The sequence below is a fragment of the Oryctolagus cuniculus genome, chromosome 15, assembly GCF_964237555.1.
Source record: "Oryctolagus cuniculus chromosome 15, mOryCun1.1, whole genome shotgun sequence".
Classification (NCBI taxonomy): Eukaryota; Metazoa; Chordata; class Mammalia; order Lagomorpha; family Leporidae; genus Oryctolagus; species Oryctolagus cuniculus.
In genome coordinates this window covers 64,647,111-64,667,896 of record NC_091446.1, presented here as the reverse complement: position 1 = coordinate 64,667,896, position 20,786 = coordinate 64,647,111, and the positions used below count along the sequence as shown (strand labels likewise).

At 42.6% G+C, this 20,786-nt stretch overlaps 1 protein-coding gene across 28 annotated transcripts in view; it reads left to right on the top strand.

Annotated features, from left to right (window-relative positions):
• Positions 1-20,786, top strand: part of USP54 (ubiquitin specific peptidase 54) — a 148,865-nt gene that overhangs the window by 86,593 nt on the left and 41,486 nt on the right. For all 28 annotated transcript variants that reach the window (XR_011382438.1, XR_011382439.1, XR_011382437.1 and 25 more), the window contains exons 4-10: positions 3,406-3,540; positions 5,779-5,892; positions 6,033-6,115; positions 7,701-7,806; positions 7,923-8,069; positions 10,188-10,337; positions 19,115-19,283. Coding sequence is in view for 23 of the 28 variants with exons in the window: in XM_070057816.1 (XP_069913917.1) it covers positions 3,406-3,540; positions 5,779-5,892; positions 6,033-6,115; positions 7,701-7,806; positions 7,923-8,069; positions 10,188-10,337; positions 19,115-19,283 (904 nt within the window). In the remaining 5 variants the exon portion in view is untranslated. The remainder of the gene's footprint in view (positions 1-3,405; positions 3,541-5,778; positions 5,893-6,032; positions 6,116-7,700; positions 7,807-7,922; positions 8,070-10,187; positions 10,338-19,114; positions 19,284-20,786) is intronic.

The window sequence follows — 20,786 nt, the reverse complement described above, 5'->3', positions numbered from 1 at the left end:
CAGTTCTGGCCATTGCGACCGTTTCAGGAGAGAACCAGCGGATGGAAGACCTCTTTCTCTCCCTCTCTCTTTCTCTCTGCTTTTGCCTCTCTGTAACTTTGCTTTTCAAATGAATAAATAAATCTTTTTTAAAAAAAGAAATCTTTTAAAAAAAAATAAAACAGGTGAGCATGGAGGACTTGGGATAAGGGAAAATGGAGCCTATAATTTTGAGTAGGATGACCAGGAAATACTATATTGAAGAAGTAATATTTGCATAAAAACCTATAGGAAATGAGCATCTGAGCCATACAGATAGCTAAAGGAAGAGTGACCCAGCAGAGATTTCAAGTTTTCTGGCCCTGGGTCCAGAACCTGTATGATTGATTTGGGGTACAGTGAGGAACAGTGTGACTGGTGTGGGGTAAGCTAGAAGTAGATTAGCAGGCCAAATTGTGTAAGGCTTTGCCATTTAACTTTTACTGTGTCAGTGGGGGGACAATGGATTTTGAGCAGAGAAACAGCATGATCTGATTTATCCTTTTACATAAACACCTTGGGGAGTACATTTGGTGTAGTAGTTAGCTCTGCCTCCTGGAATGCCTGCATCTCATACTGGCACAGTGCCTAGGTTCAAGTCCCAGCTCCACTTCCACGTACAGCTTCTTGTGAATGCATTACCTGGGGGACAGCAGCTCAAGTTCTTGGCCACCTGGCACACATGTGGGAGATCCAAATTGAATTTCAGGCTCCTTTGTCTTTGCCTGGCCCTAGTTGTTGTGGACATTTGGGGAGTGCACCAATAGATGGAAGATCTCCTATCTGTATCTGTCTCTCAAGTAAATAAAAAAAATAAAAAAATAAAAAAAAAAGAATGCTGTTTTCACTGTTGTGTGTTTCCTCAGGGAGACAAGATCAGTTAGGAAACAATAGTCTTCCAGTGAAAATATAGGGTGGATTGGATTAGAGTGAAAGCAGATGAGATGTTGACGAGTGTGGGGTGTGTTTTGAGGATGGAATTAAGAGGATTTGATTGTATGTGAACTGTGTGAGCAAGAGTGGGTGAAGATCACTTCTAAGGTTTTTGGCCCAAGTACCTGAAAGGCTGGTGTCATTTACTGAGATGGAACAGAATGCAGATGAAGCTGATTTGTAGGGGAAAGATAAGAAGCTCAGCTGATGGGCTTGATACATCCACCTCCCATATTAGAGTGCCAATTCAAGGCCTGGCTGCTCTACTACTTATCTAGTTTCTTGCTAATATATTCTAGGAGGCATCAGATAATGAATGACCCAAGAACTTGCGTTTCTGCGACCCACATAGAGTCTGGGGCATGTTAAACTTCAGATGCCTATTGGTATTCAAATGTAGGTGTCTAGTATATAGTTGGTTATACAAATCTGGAATTAGGAAGGAAATTTGGGCTGTTGATGTAAATTTGGGAGTTGTCAATATATGTGTATGTACAACCATGATACTAGATGAGCCCGCTAAGAATGTGAGTCTATAGCCAAGTCAAGAAGTTAGAGGCTTGAGACCTGAGTCCTGGAATTGAAGAGGAACCAGCAAAGGAGATGGCTGTTGAGTAGCCAATGGGGTAGAAAGAAAATCAGGGGAGTGTAGTACCCTGGAAGCCAAGGGGGGAAAGTATTTTACAAATCAGCTGAGTTAAATGCTGCTATTTGACCAAATAAGATGAAGAACAAGAATTGACCACTCAAGGTTGGAGGGGCTTCCTATTCTTTTTTTTTTTTTTTTTTTTAAGATTTATTTTATTGATTTGAAAGACAGAGTTACAGAGAGAGGTAGAGACAGAGGGAAAGAGTCTTCCATCTGCTGGTTCACTCCCCAAATGGCTGCAATGGTCGGAGCTGGGCCAATCTGAAGCCAGGAGGCAGGAGCTTCTTCTGGGTCACCCATGTGGGTACAGGGGCCCAGAGACCTGGGCCATCCTCCGCTGCTTTCCTAGGTGCATTAGCAGGGAGCTGGATTGGAAGTGGAGCAGCTGGGTCTCGACCTGGCACCCATATGGAATCCCAGTACTGTAGGCTGGTGCTTTAACCTGCTGCACAACAGTGTCAGCCCCAAGAGGGCTTCCTATTCTTAAATCATGTGGTTATGTTTATAAAGTAGTCTAACTTCTGGTCTCATTGCTAATTTGTCCTGAAAAAATAACACTGGTATTTCTTTTTGTATGAAAGAATTACTAATAATTTCAAATGAAGAATTTTCTTCTGGCCTACTAGAATGTAATACATTGCTGAATGAGTCATTTAGCTGAATGGCTTAGTGAGGATCTGGGATGCATGATGTCTGAGAACACATTCTACTCTCTGGGGAGGCTCTAATACCTCCTGAAAAGGACTTATCAAATCAGGTGCCACTTGTTGCCACCTGTGCTTCCATTCTCTGGAAGATGCACTCATCAGGATTTACAGACCTGTAAAGTCAGAGACAATTAGGGGCCAGTGCTGTGGCGTAGCAGGTAAAGCCACTGCTTGATGTATCAGCATGCCATATGAGTGTTGGTTTGGGTCCCAGCTGCTCCACTTTTTTTTTTTTTTTTTTTTTTTTTTTTACAGGCAGAGTTAGACAGAGAGAGAGACAGAGAGAAAGGTCTTCCTTTTCTGTTGGTTCACCCCCCAGTGGCTGCTGCGGCTGGCGCACCGCGCTGATCCGAAGCCAGGAGCCAGGTGCTTCTCCTGGTCTCCCATGCCTTTCTGGGCCACAGCAGAGAGCTGGACTGGAAGAGGAGCAACCGGGACAGAATCCAGCGCCCCCACTGGGACTAGAACCCAGTGTGCCAGCACCGCAGCCAGAGGATTAGCCTATTGAGCCATGACGCTGGTCCCCGGCTGCTCCACTTCTGATCCAGCTCTCTGCTATAGCCTGGGAAAGCAGTAGAGGATGGCGCCCAAGTCCCTGGGTTCCTGCACCCACATGGGAGACCCAGAAGAAGCTCCTGGCTCCTGGCCGTCTTCAGCTGCTTTCCCAGGTCATTAGCAGGGAGCTGGATCAGAAGTGGAGCAGCTGGTATTGAACCAGCGCCCCTATGGGATGCCAGTGCCACAGCACTGGCCCTCCAGGAATAATTTTCTGACATTCTGTATATATGCAACTTGTACTTTTTAAGCTATCTACTTCTATGTGTATTAAAGAAAATGAGATAACTGCATTACATTAATTCATGGTCTGTCCTAATGTGTCCTTGATGGCATCACACTCAGAGGTAGGAGTGAGGACTCCTATTAGCACACATCATGCCCTTCATTTTGACTCTGGATTTTTTTAATCAATTGCAAGCATATGGGAAGTACATTTAGTTCTGTAGCTATCAGCATGAAGATGTTAGCATAACAGACTGGAATGTGAGAAGCTTAGTAACAGCATTGTGCTTTCTCTCTTGTCTAACCTCTTCCCTACAGGGAATCTTTAACCAGTTTCAATGCAGTAATGAAAAAGTGCTTCCATCTGACACTCTGCGCAGTGCTCTGGCAAAGACTTTCCAGGATGAACAGCGTTTCCAGCTGGGGATTATGGATGATGCTGCGGAGTGCTTTGTAAGTGCTGGCCTCTGGCCCTCTTTGATATGTGGTGGGACTGTTGATGGTCCCCATCAGGGACTGGCTACTTCATGATGGAATTTGCTGTGCCCTGATCTCTACAGTTAGAATTGGGAGTTTCTCTAGTTTTACAGAACTCCAGAGTGTCTCTGACACTGCAATAGCAGATTGCTATTGTGGTGTCAGTCACATAGGGTATATATTATTTTCCTTCAGACATAGTGTCATTTTGTGCTTGCTACTGCATAAAAAAGTGGCTTTCACCTTCAGAGGAGTGACGGCTCATTAAAGCACAAATTTTAAGTGTACTCCCAGAGTTTCTCATTCAGTAGCATGGGGTGGGTTCCAAAAATACCCATCTCTAACAAGTTCCTAGGGGATCCTGATATTGGATGAAGCTGGGAACCACAAGTTTTGAACTCCTCCGTTTCTTTCTTTCTTTCTTTCTTTTTTTTTTTTTAATTTTTTTTTTTTTTTTGACAGGCAGAGTGGACAGTGAGAGAGAGAGACAGAGAGAAAGGTCTTCCTTTGCCACTGGTTCACCCTCCAATGGCCGCCATGGTCGTGTGCTGTGGCCGGTGCACCGCACTGATCCGATGGCAGGAGCCAGGTACTTATCCTGGTCTCCCATGGGGTGCAGGGCCCAAGTACTTGGGCCATCCTCCACTGCACTTCCTGGCCACAGTAGAGAGCTGGCCTGGAAGAGGGGCAACCGGGACAGAATCTGGCGCCCTGACCGGGACTAGAACCCGGTGTGCCGGCGCTGCAAGGCGGAGGATTAGCCTATTGAGCCGTGGCGCCAGCCTATTGAACTCCTCCGTTTCTAAAGATAATTGGGCAGGGAATAACTGAGTCCCTGGCACAAGTGTGATATACTTTATAGACAGCTACATTGCACCAAATAACTTTAGTAGAAGATACTGACTCTTTTGAACTCTATGCTCCTTCAACCTTCAAAAAGTTTTCTGTTGTACAACTGTTAAAAATATCTGAATGTGATATACACCCCACTACAGGGTAAAAATTGGGCCCAAATCAGAGGTACCCCTGGGAACCTGGATCACTGATACTTGCTGGTAGGAATCTGAAAGAATATAGCTATTCTGGAAAACAGTTTGGCAGTTTCTCTCTCTCTCTCTCTCTCTCTCTCTCTCTCTCTCTCTTTCTTTCTCTTTTAAGATTAATTTATTTATTTGAAAGGCAGAGTTACACAGAGGCAGGGAAAGAGAAAGAGGGAGAGAGAGGTAGGTAGGTCTTCCATATGCTGGTTCACTCCCCAGTTTGCTGCAACGGCTAGAGCTGGGCCAGTCTGAAGCCAGGGTCCAGGAGCTTCTTGCCAGTCTCCCACAAGGGTGCATGGGCCCAAGGACTTGGGCCATCTTCCTCTGCTTTCTCAGGCCATAGCAGAGAGCTGGATCAGAAGTGGAGCAGCTGGGACTCAAACCGGCGGCCCATATTGGATGCTGGTACTGCAGGTGGTGGCTTTACGTGATACCACAGCGCTGGCCCCTTGGCAGTTTCTTAAAAAACTAAAAATGCATGCCATCATATGGTCTAGCAGTTGGATTCCTGGACATGTATTCCAGAAATGAAAACTTAATATGAAAATCTATATGTGAATCTTCATGGAAGCTTTATACATAATAGTAAAAAATGGAAGCAACCCAAATGTTCTTCAGGGGTACATGATTAAAATAAAGTGAGCTATTGATTTGTTTAATAATTTGAATGAATCTCAAGGGAATAATGCTGAATGAAAATGCAATCTCAAAAGATTATGTACTGTATCGTCCCATTTACATGGCATTCTTGAAATAACACATTGATAGAGATGGGAAAACACATTAGTGGTTGCTATAGATTAGAGATGATTTGGATGGATAAGGCTATAGAGGGGGTAATATGAGATAGTGTGGTGATGGAATTTTTGTATATCTTGATTGTGTACAATCACATATACATGTATCACATGTATTACATGACTGTACATGTGATAACATTGCATAGAGCTACACACACACAAATAAGTGCATGTAAAACTGCTGAAATTTGAATAAACTGGATTATATAACTATACATTTCCTGGTTTTGATATTGTTCTAAAGCTTTTTTTTTTTAATTAGAGATATTCCTGTTTTCTAGTAGGGTTGCTATTTCTCTGGGTAAACTGCTTTACCAATTCGTACATTTGTCTTTTAAGTATTATTGATGCTGTTTTTGTTCTTTTCCTGTCAGGAAAACCTCCTGATGAGAATTCACTTCCACATTGCTGATGAGACCAAAGAGGATATATGTACTGCCCAACACTGCATATCTCACCAGAAATTTGCAATGACGTTGTTTGAGCAGGTGAACCCTATCTATATCCACATCTCTTCTTTGACGTTTTATCCAAGAACACCTTATTCATGGGGTCTGGGGTGTTAAATGGGTGCCAGGACAGTTCATGACCATGATTGCTTGGTTGTGCTTTCTTCTCTCCTGCCTAGTGTGTATGTACCAGCTGCGGTGCCACTTCTGATCCGCTGCCTTTCATCCAGATGGTGCATTACATCTCTACCACTTCACTTTGGTGAGTCTTACAGGTGTTGTTGTTTAAGATTTATTTATTTATTTACTTGAAGGGTAGAGTTACAGACAGAGATCTTCCATTCACTGGTTCGCTCCCCACATGGCCACAATGGCTGGGGCTAGGCCAAACAGGAGCCAGGAGTCAGGAGCTTCATCCAGGTCTCTCATGTGTTTTCAGGGGCCCAAGCACTTGGGCTGTCTCTACTTCCCTTCCAAGGTGCATTAGCAAGGAGCTGGATTGGAAGTGGAGCAGCCAGGACTCCAACTGGTACCCATATGGGATGCCAGCATTAAAGGTGGCGTTTTAACCCATTGCACCACAATGTTGGCCCCCTTACAGGGTTTTCTGTTGAACCTTCAGACACTTTATCAGTTGGCTGGGTGTGGGGAGCAATCCGGACTAGACTAAGTTACTCGAATTAGGACTTATTCTATGCATCTGCTCTCCCACAATATGGCGCTGGGAGAGAAGTAAACAGCTTCCGCACAGCTGCCTCCAGTTCAACTAATAAACTGTAGGACTTGCTCCTGATTGGAGGAGAGCAGCGTACTCGGCGTGTGGGCAGCCGAGTTGGGATTGGCGGAGGAGGACTATAAAGGAGGAGAGAGACGGCATGCATCAGGAACATCTATGGGGAACATCTAAGGGAACCCGTGCAGCCCCGAGAAAGCCGGCCGGCGGTGTGCCGCTCCCCTGCGGAAGTGGGGAATGTGGCCAGGGGGAACTGCCCTTCCACGGAGGTGGAAGGGATAGTAGCCAACCCGGGAAGAACCAGCAGCAAACCCGGGGAGGGCCGAGCAGACAGAAAGAACAGCGCAGGGTCCTGTGTCGTTCCTTCACGAAGAGGGGGAGCGACAGCTGGGTTTTAACTGAAGGCAACCAAATACTTTATATCATTATTGCTGAGTCTATGCTATATTGCAGGAATTCAGAACAGTAATTTTAAAATAACCTTTGTTCTCCTTCTTTCTTCTCCCAAACTTCCCGTTTTCTTTTTTCTTTTTTAAAGATTTATTTATTTATTTGAGAGGCATAGTTACAGACAGAGGGAGAGACAGAGAGAGGTCTTCTATCTGCGGGTTCGCTCCCCAGTGACTGCTATGGCCGGAGCTGGGCTGATCTGAAGCCAGGAGCCAAGAGCTTCTGGGTCTCCCACGTGGGTGCAGGGGCCCAAACATTTGGGCCATCCTCTACTGCTTTCCCAGGCAATCAGTAGGAAGCTGTTTCAGAAGTGGAGCAGCCGAGAATTGAACTGGTGCCCATATGGGGTGCCAGCACCGTAGACGGATGCTTAACCTACTATGCCACAGCACCAGCCCTTGAATCTCCCCTTTTCTTAGGCTCAGTTCTGGCCAGCAAAGTGGAAGGAGGAATGAGGATTTTATGAGCTTTGGGTATAGGGATAGATAGAGGCATTCACTGTGTGTGTGGGACACTGAGGCGGGTCAGGACATGGGGCTATGATATGTGGGCAGAGGATGAAAGTCAAACATGTGAATTAGAAATTCACATGATTGAATTGTTTTATTTACCTATAACTCAATGCAACTCCTACTGTCATCTTCTTACTTTCCCCATCCTGAAGCAACCAGGCTATTTGTATGCTGGAAAGACGAGAAAAGCCTTCTCCAAGCATGTTTGGTGAGCTACTGCAGAATGCCAGCACTATGGGAGATCTGCGCAACTGTCCTGTGAGTCAAGTCAGGGCTGGAATTCAGGATGGGAAGGCAAACCCTGAGGTCAGTGGAATTGAGGCAGAGCTGATGGGAAATGTGTTGAACAAGCCTTTTATGTAAATATGTTTCAGAGCAACTGTGGAGAGAGGATCCGGATTCGCCGTGTACTGATGAATGCTCCGCAGATTATTACAATTGGGCTGGTATGGGACTCGGACCACTCAGACTTGGCAGAGGACGTCATCCACAGCCTGGGCACCTGCCTTAAGCTGGGAGATGTAAGTGATAGTTACCCTTTTCTGTGACTTAGAGTTCTGTGTCTTAGCATTATTCAAGGGTAGAGAACCCTGAATAAAAAAGTATGTCCTAGATGACACATACAGTGTTTCAGACGGATACACGTGCATCTGTGTACACAGATATGTGTGCACGTGTGTACATGCTCACATATTTCCTTGTATAGATGGCAAAGGTGTTTTAATAGAAATGGGATAACCTTAGCCTTGAGAGACAGGATGAGGAAAGGTTTGCTTCTGATGAAAATCAATCAATTTATAGAGTTGTTGCATGCTCTACTCAGTATTAGTTTATAGCAGTGTAGAGTTCAGATGTGTATTCAACTATGGAATGTGGTTAGGTGTGAACAGGAGTGAACAGTCCTGACTAGAGCTGCTGTGGAAACTGAAGGAGGTAAAGTTGGTGACTTGAACTCAAGAGTGAAATTCACAGTGAGGAACCAGAAGGTAACAAAACAGCTTGATGAGAATTTAGTTTCTTGTGAACCTATTCAGGGATATAAACAGGGAAAAATACTTCAGACCTGGGTCTCTACCATGTCAGCCCTATGTTCCAGTGTAGATGAAGCCAGAGTTTTCTTTTAGTTCAAGAAGAACTAGAAACTTTTGGCTTTATTTCTACCAGTTTCTCTCTGAGATAGTCCTATGATTAAGAAGAGCCTTCCTTGTTTTTTCATGTCATTAAGCTATGATTGAGAATGAAAGAACTATCTGGGATCTTACTTTAGGTCTATTTCCCAAGGAATCTCTTTTTTTAATTTTTAAAATTTACTTGAAATGCAGAGTTTGAGAGGCAGAGAAAGCAAGGGAGAGGGAGAGGGAGAGAGAGAGAGAGAGAGAGAGAGAATCTTCCATCTGCTGATTCACTTCCCAAATGGCCGCAATGGCTGGAGCTGGGCTGATTCGAAACCAGGAACTAGGAGACTGGAACTTCTTCCAGGTCTCTGACCTGGGTGCAGGGGCCCAAGGACTTAGGCCATCTTTTACTGCTTTCTCAGGACATAGCAGGCTGGATTGGAAATTAAGCAGCTGGGACACTTGAACCGATGCCCATATGGGATGCTTGCACTGCAGGCAGCAGCTTTACCTGCTACGCCACAGTGCTGGTTCCCTCCCAAGGAATCTGATCTGAGTAGACTATGCACAATTAAAACTCCTTTTCAAAAATTCCTTTTATCTATATGATGTGTCCTTTAATAATTATTATTGTTGTTTTCTCAACCAGAGAAGTTCTTCAAGATCAGAATCCTTTTCCACAAAATTTTTGGTGTGTCTTTTAGCACTTAGGACAGTGCTGCACACTTAGGAATTGAAATGTTGATAACCAGTGTGACTGTACTGGTATTGCTTCTGCTAAGGGCTTTCTTCCTTCCACTTAGGTTTTCAGTAGGATAGTTCCATTTATGGTAAAGAAACCTTTGAAACTTAGGAGTTTTTTTTCCCTCCTCAGCTTTTCTGATCCTCTCATGTTAGGCTCCAGTAAAAAAAATATTATTGAAGGGATGAAGAAACAGAAGAAACATCACCACCGTACCAGTTTACTGGCCACTATCTGTCTTGTTTTTCTTTTTTTTTTTTTAAACCTTTTTAGAGTTTTTTCTGATAATTGATTTGCACTATCAAAAAAAGCTTAGACTGGAAGGAGGAGAGGCAAGTCAGTATCTTTTTTTTTTTTTTAAAGACTTATTTATTTGAAAGTCAGAGTTACAGATAAAGAGGCAGAGAGAGGGAGAGAGGAAGAGAGAGAGTCTTCCATTCCCACTGGTTCACTCCCTAAATGGCCACAAAGCTCATGCCTGGACTAGGCCAAAGTCAGGAGACAGGCGCTTCATCTGGTTTCTCCCACACTGGGGCAGGGGCCCAACAACTACTTTGGCCATCTTTCGATGCTTTCCCAAGATGTATGAGCAGGGAGTTGTATGGGAAGTCAGCAGCCCACAGAGGATGCCAGCGCTGCAGATGACAGCTTAACCTGCTGTGCCACCGTGCCGGCCCCACAATTCAGTATTTTAATTAAGAAATGTAGATTGAGTCTACTGAGAGGTGATGTGAGATGGTTGAGTATATGATAATTCCCTGCTTTTTCTTCTTTCCCCAAAGCTGTTTTTCAGAGTGACTGATGACCGGGCCAAGCAGTCTGAACTGTACTTAGTAGGAATGATCTGTTACTATGGCAAACATTATTCTACGTTCTTTTTTCAAACAAAGATCCGCAAATGGATGTATTTTGATGATGCTCATGTCAAGGAGGTAAGAATAGTCACGTCTTCCTTGAGGTTTTTGGTGACTGCAGCAAAAAAACAAAGATAATTATTTATCTTCAGTGTTTCATTTTCATAATTTTGGGTGGTAATCCTCCAGCCTCTGTAAGACATAAGAGGCATACACACACACACAGGGGAAGACAAACAAACCAGCTTCCATCCACTGATACATTCTCCAAATGTTGGTAACAAGTGGGACTGGGAAGCTGGAACTCAATCTGGATCTGATGTGGGTGGCAGGAGCCCAACTACTTGAACTATTACATACTGTCGCCCAGGGTTCGTACTGGCAGGAAACTAGTCCTGAGAGCCTGTGCTGGGACTCAAAACCCAGTCTCTTCAGTATGGGATACAAGCGTCTTAACTGCTAGGCCAAATGTCTGACTCAAAGTTCGTTTTTTCAGTGTGTTAATTGTTTGTTTTGAATTGCAACAGTGTAATGCCTCAAAATGGGTTATAAGGTTGACACAGTTGTAAATCTTAGAATTATTAGTGGATGATATTTCATCTCAGGCATCTGTGAATTATTTTTCAATTGTTAGAAGTGCCCTATCACAGATTTACATTCTGAGGAGATAGTATAGGGAAAACACATAATGGTACTTAATGCAAGAAACTTGGTACTATCTAAAGCTCAGAATCTGGCTGAAGTGGTTTAGGTCATCTGCAAGAGTAGGAAGCCCGCTGTTATGATGTTAGCAGCTAGGCCAGGGACTGCTGACCATAATCTACACTAAGTCATGTTCTTTTTATTTTTTTTTTTCAGAGATTTATTTATTTATTTATTTATTTGAAAGGCAGAGTTAGAGAGAGAGAGAGAGAGGGAAAGATCTTCCATCTACTGGTTCACTCCCCGAATGGTCACAATGGTTGGAGCTGCACCTATCCAAAGCCAGGAACCAGGAGATTCTTCCAGGTCTCCCATGCGGGTGCAGGGGCCCAAGGACTTGGGCCATCTTCTTCTGCTTTCTCAGGGCATAGCAGAGAGCTGGATCAGAAGTGGAGCAGCCAGGACTCGAACCGGCACCCATATGGGATGCCAGCATTGCAACCGACGGCTTTACCCAATACACCACAGCACCGGCCCCAATTCATGTTCTTTAAGCAATGTTTTCCTCAAATAATAGTCTTTGTCAAATTCCTACATTCTTTTTTGCCTCTTTTTTGCTGTTGACTTGTTTATTTATTTATTTGCATTTATTTAAAATATAGAGTTACAGAGAAAGAGAGGCAGAGGCAGAGAGATCTTCAATTCACTGGTTCACTCCCCAAATGGCTACATTGGCCAGGGCTAGTCCGGGCCAAAGCCAGTAGCCAGAAGCTTTATCTGGGATTCCCACATGCATGCAGGGTTCCAAGCACTTGGGCTGTCCTTAGCTGCTTTCCCAGGCATTTTACCAGGGAGCTGAATCAGAAGTGGAGCAAGTGGGACTTGAACTAGTGCCCTTATGGGATGCCGGCATTGCAAGTGGCGGCTTAACCCACTACACTGCAACATTGTTCCTCCTTTTTTGCTGTTTTTGAATTTGGGGTGACTTATATGAATTCTCTGAGCTTTAGGTATTTTTAATAAAAAATACCCTTACAAATTATTTTTTTTAACTTTTATTTAGTAAATATAAATTTCCAAAGTACAGTTTATGGATTACAATGGCTTCCCCCCAATAACTTCCCTCCCATCTCCCGCTCCCTCTCCCATTCCATTCACATCAAGATTCATCTTCAATCATCTTTATATACAGAAGATCAATTTAGTATATATTAAGTAAAGATTTCATCACTTTGCACCCACACAGAAACACAAAGTGTAAAATACTGTTTCAGTACTAGTTATAGCATTACTTCACATTGGACAACACATTAAGGACAGATCCCACATGAGGAGTAAGTACACAGTGACTCCTGTTGTTGACTTAACAATTTGACACTCTTGTTTATGGTGTTAGTAATCTCCCTAAGCTCTAGTCATGAGTTGCCAAGGCTATGGAAGCCTTTTGAGTTTGCTGATTTCAATCTTATTCAGACAGGGTCATAGTCAAAGTAGAAGTTCTCTCCTCCCTTCAGAGAAAGGTACCTCCTTCTTTTTTTTTTTTTTTTTTTTTTTGACAGGCAGAGTGGACAGTGAGAGAGAGAGACAGAGAGAAAGGTCTTCCTTTGCTGTTGGTTCACCCTCCAATGGCCGCCATGGCCGGCGTGCTGCAGCCAGTGCACCGCGCTGATCCGATGGCAGGAGCCAGGTACTTATTCTGGTCTCCCATGGGTGCAGGGCCCAAGCACTTGGGCCATCCTCCACTGCCTTCCCGGGCCACAGCAGAGAGCTGGCCTGGAAGAGGGGCAACTGGGACAGAATCTGGTGCCCCGACCGGGACTAGAACCCGGTGTGCCAGCGCCGCAAGGCGGAGGATTAGCCTAGTGAGCCGTGGCGCCGGCCGAAAGGTACCTGCTTCTTTGATGGCCCTGTTCTTTCCACTGGGATCTCACTCACAGAGATCTTTCATTTAGGTCTTCTTCTTCTTCTTCTTCTTCTTTCTTCTTTCTTCTTTCTTCTTTCTTCTTTCTTCTTCTTCTTTCTTTTTTTTTTTTTTTTTTTTGCCAGAGTGTCTTGGCTTTCTATGCCGAAAATACTGTCATGGGCTCTTCAGCCAGATCCAAATGCCTTAAGGGCTGATTCTGAGGCCAGAGTGCTATTTAGGACATCTGCCATTCTATGAATCTGCTGTGTATCCCGCTTCCCATGTTGGATCGTTCTCTCCCTTTTTTATTCTATCAGTTAGTATTAGCAGACACTAGTCTTGTTTGTGTGATCCCTTTGACTCTTAGACCTATCAGTGTGATCAATTGTGAACTGAAGTTGATCACTTGAACTAGTGAGATGGCATTGGTACATGCCACCTTGATGGGATTGTATTGGAATCCCCGGCACATTTCTAACTCCACCATTTGGGGCAAGTCCAATTGAGCATGTCCCAAATTGTACATCTCCTCCCTCTCTTATTCCCACTCTTATATTTAACAGGGATCACTTTTCAGTTAAATTTAAACACCTAAGAATAATTGTGTGTTAATTACAGAGTTCAACCAATAGTACTAGAACAAAAAAAATACTAAAAGGGATAAAGTATTACATTGTACATCAACAGCCAGGACAAGGGCTGATCAAGTCACTGTTTCTCATAGTGTCCATTTCACTTCAACAGGTTTCCCCTTTGGTGCTCAGTTAGTTGTTGCCGATCAGGGAGAACATATGATATTTGTCCCTTTGGGACTGGCTTAATTCACTCAGCATGATGTTTTCCAGATTCCTCCATTTTGTTGCAAATGACCAGATTTCATTGTTTTTGACTGCTGTATAGTATTCTATAGAGTACATGTCCCATTATTTCTTTATCCAGCCTACTGTTGATGGGGATTTAGGTTGGTTCCAGGTCTTAGCTATTGTAATTTGAGCTGCAGTAAACATTGATGTGCAGACAGCTTTTTTGTTTGCCAATTTAATTTCCTTTGGGTAAATTCCAAGGAGTGGGATGGCTGGGTTGTATGGTAGGGTTATATTCAGGTTTCTGGGGAATCTCCAGACTGACTTCCATAGTGGCTTAACCAGTTTGCATTCCCACCAACAGTGGGTTAGTGTCCCTTTTCCCCTCATCCTCTCCAGCATCTGTTGTTGGTAGATTTCTGAATGTGAGCCATTCTAACCGGGGTGAGGTGAAACCTCATTGTGGTTTTGATTTGCATATCCCTGATTGCTAGTGATCTTGAACATTTTTTCATGTGTCTGTTGGCCATTTGGATTTCCTCTTTTGAAAAATGTCTATTGAGGTCCTTGGCCCATCTTTTGAGTGGGTTGTCTGTTTTGATGTTGTGGAGTTTCTTGATTTCTTTTTAAATTCTGGTTATCAACCCTTTATCTGTTGCATAGTTTGCAAATATTTTTTCCCATTCTGTCCGTTGCCTCTTCACTTTCCTGACTGTTTCTTTTGAAATACAGAAACTTCTCAATTTATTTATTTATTTATTTTTATTTATTTATTTATTTTATTTTTGACAGGCGGAGTGGACAGTGAGAGAGAGAGAGACAGAGAGAAAGGTCTTCCTTTTGCCATTGGTTCACCCTCCAATGGCTGCCGTGGCTGGTGCGCTATGGCAGGCACATCGCGCTGATCCGAAGCCAGGAGCCAGGTGCTTCTCCTGGTCTCCCATGGGTGCAGGGCCAGGTGCTTCTCCTGGTCTCCCATGGGTGCAGGGCCCAAGGACTTGGGCCATCCTCCACTGTACTCCCTGGCCACAGCAGAGAGCTGGCCTGGAAGAGTGGCAACTGGGACAGAGTCCGGTGCCCCGACCGGGACTAGAACCCGGTGTGCTGGTGCCGTAAGGCGGAGGATTAGCCTAGTGAGCCGCGGCGCCTGCCCAGAAACTTCTCAATTTGATGCAATCCCAAAGTTAATTTTGGCTTTGACTGCCTGGCTTCCAGGTCTTTTCCAAGAAGTCTTTGCCAGTACCTATATCTTACAGGGTTTCTCCAATGTTCTCTAATAATTTGATGGTGTCGGGTTGTAGATTTAAGTCTTTAATCCATGTTGAGTGGATTTTTTTAAGGTGAAAGGTAGGGCTCTTGCTTCATGCTTCTGCACGTGGAAATCCAATTTTCCCAGCACCATTTATTGAATAGACTGTCTTTACTCCAGGGATTGGTTTTGGATCCTTGATCAAATATAAGTTGGCTGTAGATGTTTGGATTGATTTCTGGTGTTTCTATTTTGTTCCATTGGTTTATCCATCTGTTTCTGTACCAGAACCATGTTGTTTTGATAGCAACTGCCCTGCAGTATGTCCTGAAATCTGGTATTCTGATGCCTCCATCTTTGTTTTTGTTGTACAAGATTGCTTTAGCTATTCGAGGTCTCCTGTGTCTCCATATGAATTTCAGCATCATTTTTTTCAGATCTGAGAAGAATGTCTTCAGTATTTTGATTGGTATTGCATTGAATCTATAAATTGCTTTTGGGAGAATGGACATTTTGATGATATTGATTCTTCCAATCCATGAGCATGGAAGATTTTTTTATTTTTTGGTATCCTCTTCTATTTCTTTCTTTAAGGTTTTGTAATTTTCATCATAGAGATCTTTAACGTCCTTGGTTAAGTTTATTCCAAGGTATTTGATTGTTTTTGTAGTTATTATGAATGGGATTGATCTTAGAAGTTCTTTCTCAGCCTTGGCATTGCCTGTGTATACAATGGCTGTTGATTTTTGTGCATTGACTTTATATCCTGCTACTTTGCCAAACTCTTCTATGAGTTCCAATAGTCTCTTAGTAGAGTTCTTTGGATCCCCTAAATAAATAATCATATCATCTGAAAAGAAGGATAGTTTGAGTTCTTCCTTCCCAATTTGTATCCCTTTAATTTCTTTTTCTTGCCTAATAGCTCTGGCTAAAACTTCCAGAACTATATTGAATAGCAGTGGTGAGAGTGGTCATCCCTGTCTGGTACCAGATCTCAGTGGAAATGCTTCCAACTTTTCCCCATTCAATAGGATGTTGGCCATGGGTTTTTCATAAATTGCTTTGATTGTATTGAGGAATGTTCCTTCCATACCCAGTTTGCTTAGAGTTTTCATTATGAAAGGGTGTTGTGTTGTATTTTATCACATGCTTTCTCTGCGTCTATTGAGATAATCATATGGTTTTTCTTCTGCAGTCTGTTAATGTGGTGTATCACATTGATTGTTTTGTGAATATTGAACCATTGCTGCATACCAGGGATAAATCCCACTTGGTCTGGGTGGATGATCTTTGTGATGTGTTGTTGGTTTCTATTGGCCAGAATTTTATTGAGGGATATTGGTTTGTAGTTTTTTTTTTTTTTTTTTTTTTTTTTTTGACAGGCAGAGTGGACAGTGAGAGAGAGAGACAGAGAGAAAGGTCTTCCTTTTGCCGTTGGTTCACCCTCCAATGGCCGCCGCGGCCGGCGCACCGTGCTGATCCGATGGCAGGAGCCAGGAGCCAGGTGCTTTTCCTGGTCTCCCATGGGGTGCAGGGCCCAAGCACCTGGGCCATCCTCCATTGCACTCCCTGGCCACAGCAGAGAGCTGGCCTGGAAGAGGGGCAACCGGGACAGAATCCGGTGCCCCAACCGGGACTAGAACCCGGTGTGCTGGTGCCGCTAGGCGGAGGATTAGCCTAGTGAGCCGCGGCGCCGGCCTGTAGTTCTCTTTCAATGCTGCATCTTTTTTCCGGCTTAGGAATTAAGGTAATGCTGGCTTCATAGAAAGAATTTGGGAGGATTCCATTTTTTTCGATTGTTCTGAATAGTTTGAGAAGAATTGGAGTTAGTTCTTCTTTAAATGTCTGGTAGAATTCAGCAGTGAATCCATCTGGTCCTGGGGTTTTCTTTGTTGGGAGGGCCTTTATTACTGTTTCAATTTCTGTCTCAGTTATGGGTCTGTTTAGGTTTTCTGTGTCTTCCTGATTCAATCTAGGTAGGTTGCATGTGTCCAGGAATCTATCCATTTCTGATAGATTTCCCTGTTTGCTGGCATACAAGTCCTTGTAGTAATTTCTGATGATTCTTTTTATTTCTGTGGTGTCTGTTGTTACGTTTCCTTTTTCATCTCTGATTTTATTGATTTGGGTGTTTTCTCTTTTTTTTTAGTTAGTTGAGCCAATGGGGTGTCAATCTTGTTTATTTTTTGAAAAAAACAGCTCCTCATTTGGCTGATTTTTTGTAATGTTTTTTTGGATTCAATCCTGTTGATTTCTTCTCTGATTTTAATTATTTCTCTTCTCCTACTAGATTTGGGTCTGGTTTGCTACAGATTTTCTAGATCCTTGAGATGAATTGAAAGCTCATTTATTTGGTGCCTTTCCAATTTCTTGATGTAGGCACCTATTGATATAAACTTTCCTCTTAACACTGCTTTTGCTGTATCCCATAAGTTTTGGTATGTTGTGCTGTTATCCTCATTTACTTCCAGAAAGTTTTTGATTTCTCTTTTGATTTCTTCTATGACCTATTGTTCATTCAGGAGCATGTTGTTCAATCTCCATGTGTTTGCATATGCTCTAGGGATTACTGAGTTGATAATTTCCAACTTCATTCCTCTATGGTTTGAGAAGCTGCATTGTATGATTCTAATTCTTTTGAATTTGCTGAGACTTGCTTTATGGCGTAGCGTGTGGTCAATCCTAGAGTAGTTTCCATGTACTGCTGAGAAGAATGTAAATGCTTTATGTGTAGGATGAAATGTTCTGTAGATATCTGTTAGATCCATTTGGGCTATAGTGTCGTTTAAATCTACTGTCTCCTTGTTGATCTTCTGTCCTGTTGATCTGTCTATTTCTGAGAGTGGAGTATTAAAGTCCCCCAGTACTATTGTATTGGGGTCTAAGTCTCCCTTTAAGTCCCTTAACAAACCTTTTAAATAAACTGGTGCCCTGTAATTAGGTGCATATACATTGATAATCGTTATATCTTCCTGTTGAATTGATCCCTTAATCATTATATAGTGTCCCTCTTTGTCTCTCTTAACAGTTTTTGTGTTAAAGTTTATTTTGTCTGATAATAAGATGGCTACGCCCGCTCTTTTTTCATTTCTGTTGGCATTGTATATCTTTTTCCAGCCTTTCACTTTCAGTCTGTATGCATCTTTGTTGGAAAGATGTGTTTTTTGTAAGCAGCAAATAGGTTTTGTTCCTTAACCCAATCAGCCAATCGGTGTCTTCTAACTGGACAGTTCAGGCCATTAATGTTCAGTGTGAGTATTGATAAGTAGTAACTTTGCCCTGCCATTTCCCAAAGATATTTTCGAATATATGCTTTGAACTTCCTGTGATCTTTTGCTGTGAGGTTTCCTTCCTTTACCTTCTTTCATATTGATGACCGTGTTTCTGTGTTTCTGTGTGTAACACATCTTTAAGCATCTTTTGCAGGGCTAGAGGAGTGGCAACAAATTCTTTCAATTTCTGTTTGTTATGAAAGGTCTTTATTTCACCTTCATTCACAAATCCTTACAAATTATTAAATAATATTTTATGTGAAAAGCATATAAAAATGCATCTATTATGAATATGAATGAAGTACTATCCAGTTGTCCAATGTGAAGAGCATGCCATCTGAGAATGCCACTAGCTCGAGCTTAAGTTGGGACGAGTTTGGGGATTTGGTTGGATTATGGTTTCCATGGCTGTTCTGTCACTAGGCTTTCCACTGTGCTAGTGGAGCTGAATCCCTTGGTAAGTCCAGAAGGTTCAGCCGTCTATTCTAGGCAGGTTGACATTTCATGTCCTGCCATGAGTGAACTCTGAAACTGAATGTCATTTATTCTAATGCAGTATGTGAGAGAGTCTCTGTCCCCTCTTCAGCTTCATAAAAGTAATTTTAATATTTGGAGGAAAATTATGGATATGCAAATTTCAAGTGAGTGCTTTAATCTGATGTCTATAAAAAGAAATTGATCCCCAAGGTGGGTGAAGTATATAGAATATCTACCTTTGAAAACTTGTATTTCATAACTAAGTTGATGTTTCACAGAAATAAAATTAATTCTATTTATTCTTCCTTATAGAATTTTAGTGCTTTCTAAAAGGATTTAGCAAAAAATTTATAAAATATTAATTATATTTAAATGTAAGATTTGTTGTCTTTTTACACAATTCTTCTGTTTTCATCTCTTTTATTTTCTTTAGAAAAAAACACAAAGATGTGTTTTAAATTATGGGTATGAAATATAACTGTCATATTTTTTGTTTGTTTCTGGTTCAGATTGGGCCCAAATGGAAAGATGTGGTGACCAAATGCATCAAAGGTCATTATCAGCCTTTGCTGCTGCTTTATGCAGATCCCCAGGGAACCCCAGTATCCACTCAGGACCTGCCTTCCCACGCTGAGTTCCAGTCGTACAGCAGGACATGCTATGATAGTGAAGATTCGGGTGAGCAGCCTAGCTCTTTACTTCTCCCATCTGCCCTTCCCCTGTGATCAGGTAGTTGGGAATCATACCTCACTGTGTGCCTAGCTGGGAGAAAGAAAGATGAGAAAGAAGTGTCAACTTGTGCTGAAGCCTTGTGCCAGGTTTTTGTTTCCCTCAGCCTTGTAGTTATTGCTTCAATCACTTGACCCAAACTCAAAAATGAAAAGGAAATTTTGTTTACTGAAGCTGAGATACGGAGACCTCAGCATTTAGCCCTTTTTTTTTTTTTAATATTTTATTTATTTATTTGAAAGTCGGAGTTACAGAGAGGGAGAGGCAGAGGGAGGGAGAGAGAGAGAGAGGGAAAGAGAGGGATCTTCCTTCCACTGGTTCACTCCCCAAATGGCCAGGAGCTTTATTTGGATCTCCCACATGGGTACAGGGGCCCAAGCACTTGGGCCATCTCTACTGCCTTCCCAGGCACATTAGCAGGGAGCTGGATCAGAAGTGGAGCAGCTGGGACTCGAACCTGCGCCCATACGGTATGCCAGCAATGCACCAGCCCCAGCATTTAGCCTTCTAACACTGGTAAAGATTCTTAATAGCAATTCAACAGTGACTTAAAGTGAGTTAAGACAAGAAAAATTAAGTCACTACAAAGCTAGTCATTTTGGGGAAATGAAATATTTTTTTAAATGGTAAGAGTAGTGATATTCCTTAGTTTGTGAATTAGTTGTTCACTTCCAAGTCAATTGTTTGGAACTTAAATAATGCCTTCCTCTAGAAACAGCTTACAGCTTGATGGCTGAAGTCTCAGGGGAGCCTACAGAGGCTCATAATATATCTGAAGTATAATTCTAATTGTTTTGGCTTGATTTCTGAAAAGGAGTCACAGCGAAATGTTCTTTTGCTCTTCTAGGTCTAGGACTATGATTTTGAAAAAGAAGGAAATTGACTTTAAAATCATTCTCCCTCCCCTTTGTACCCCCCTTCTGCTTTTTACCTGGTGCTTTCTTCCTACTCTTGGACCCCACCTTAACCTGCTCTACTCCTGCTCCGTTCAGTCAAACGCCCGTTTGTCCTGTCATGCTTATCTCAGATGGGTATTGAGAGCAAAGCATTCTGCTTAAAGAAATCCACACTAGAGTATATGTTACAGCCCCATAAATCATCAGGTATTAAAAATGCACATAATGTCAGTTATATTTTTTGAAGTAACATTGATCACAGTATAGGAGAAAATTTTGGGATAGCAGAACAACTGGTTATGTATGACCAGTTGGCCTAGGACTTTTCATCTAAGTAGATCTATTTTTCACAACTTTTTCATTTCTTCCACTTTTCCCCCGTAGGTTTACTAAAAACCACACAGTTTTTCACAGTGGCAGGCAAAGTGAGGGCTTCAGCAAGGTAGGGGCAGAGACGGGAGGAATTGTATGTTTGTCTGGGTGATCTGGAAGTTGGGAGTTGGGAAGAATGGCTTTGTGGTATCTCCTTCTCACCCTTCCATCTAGGAAGTTGTTG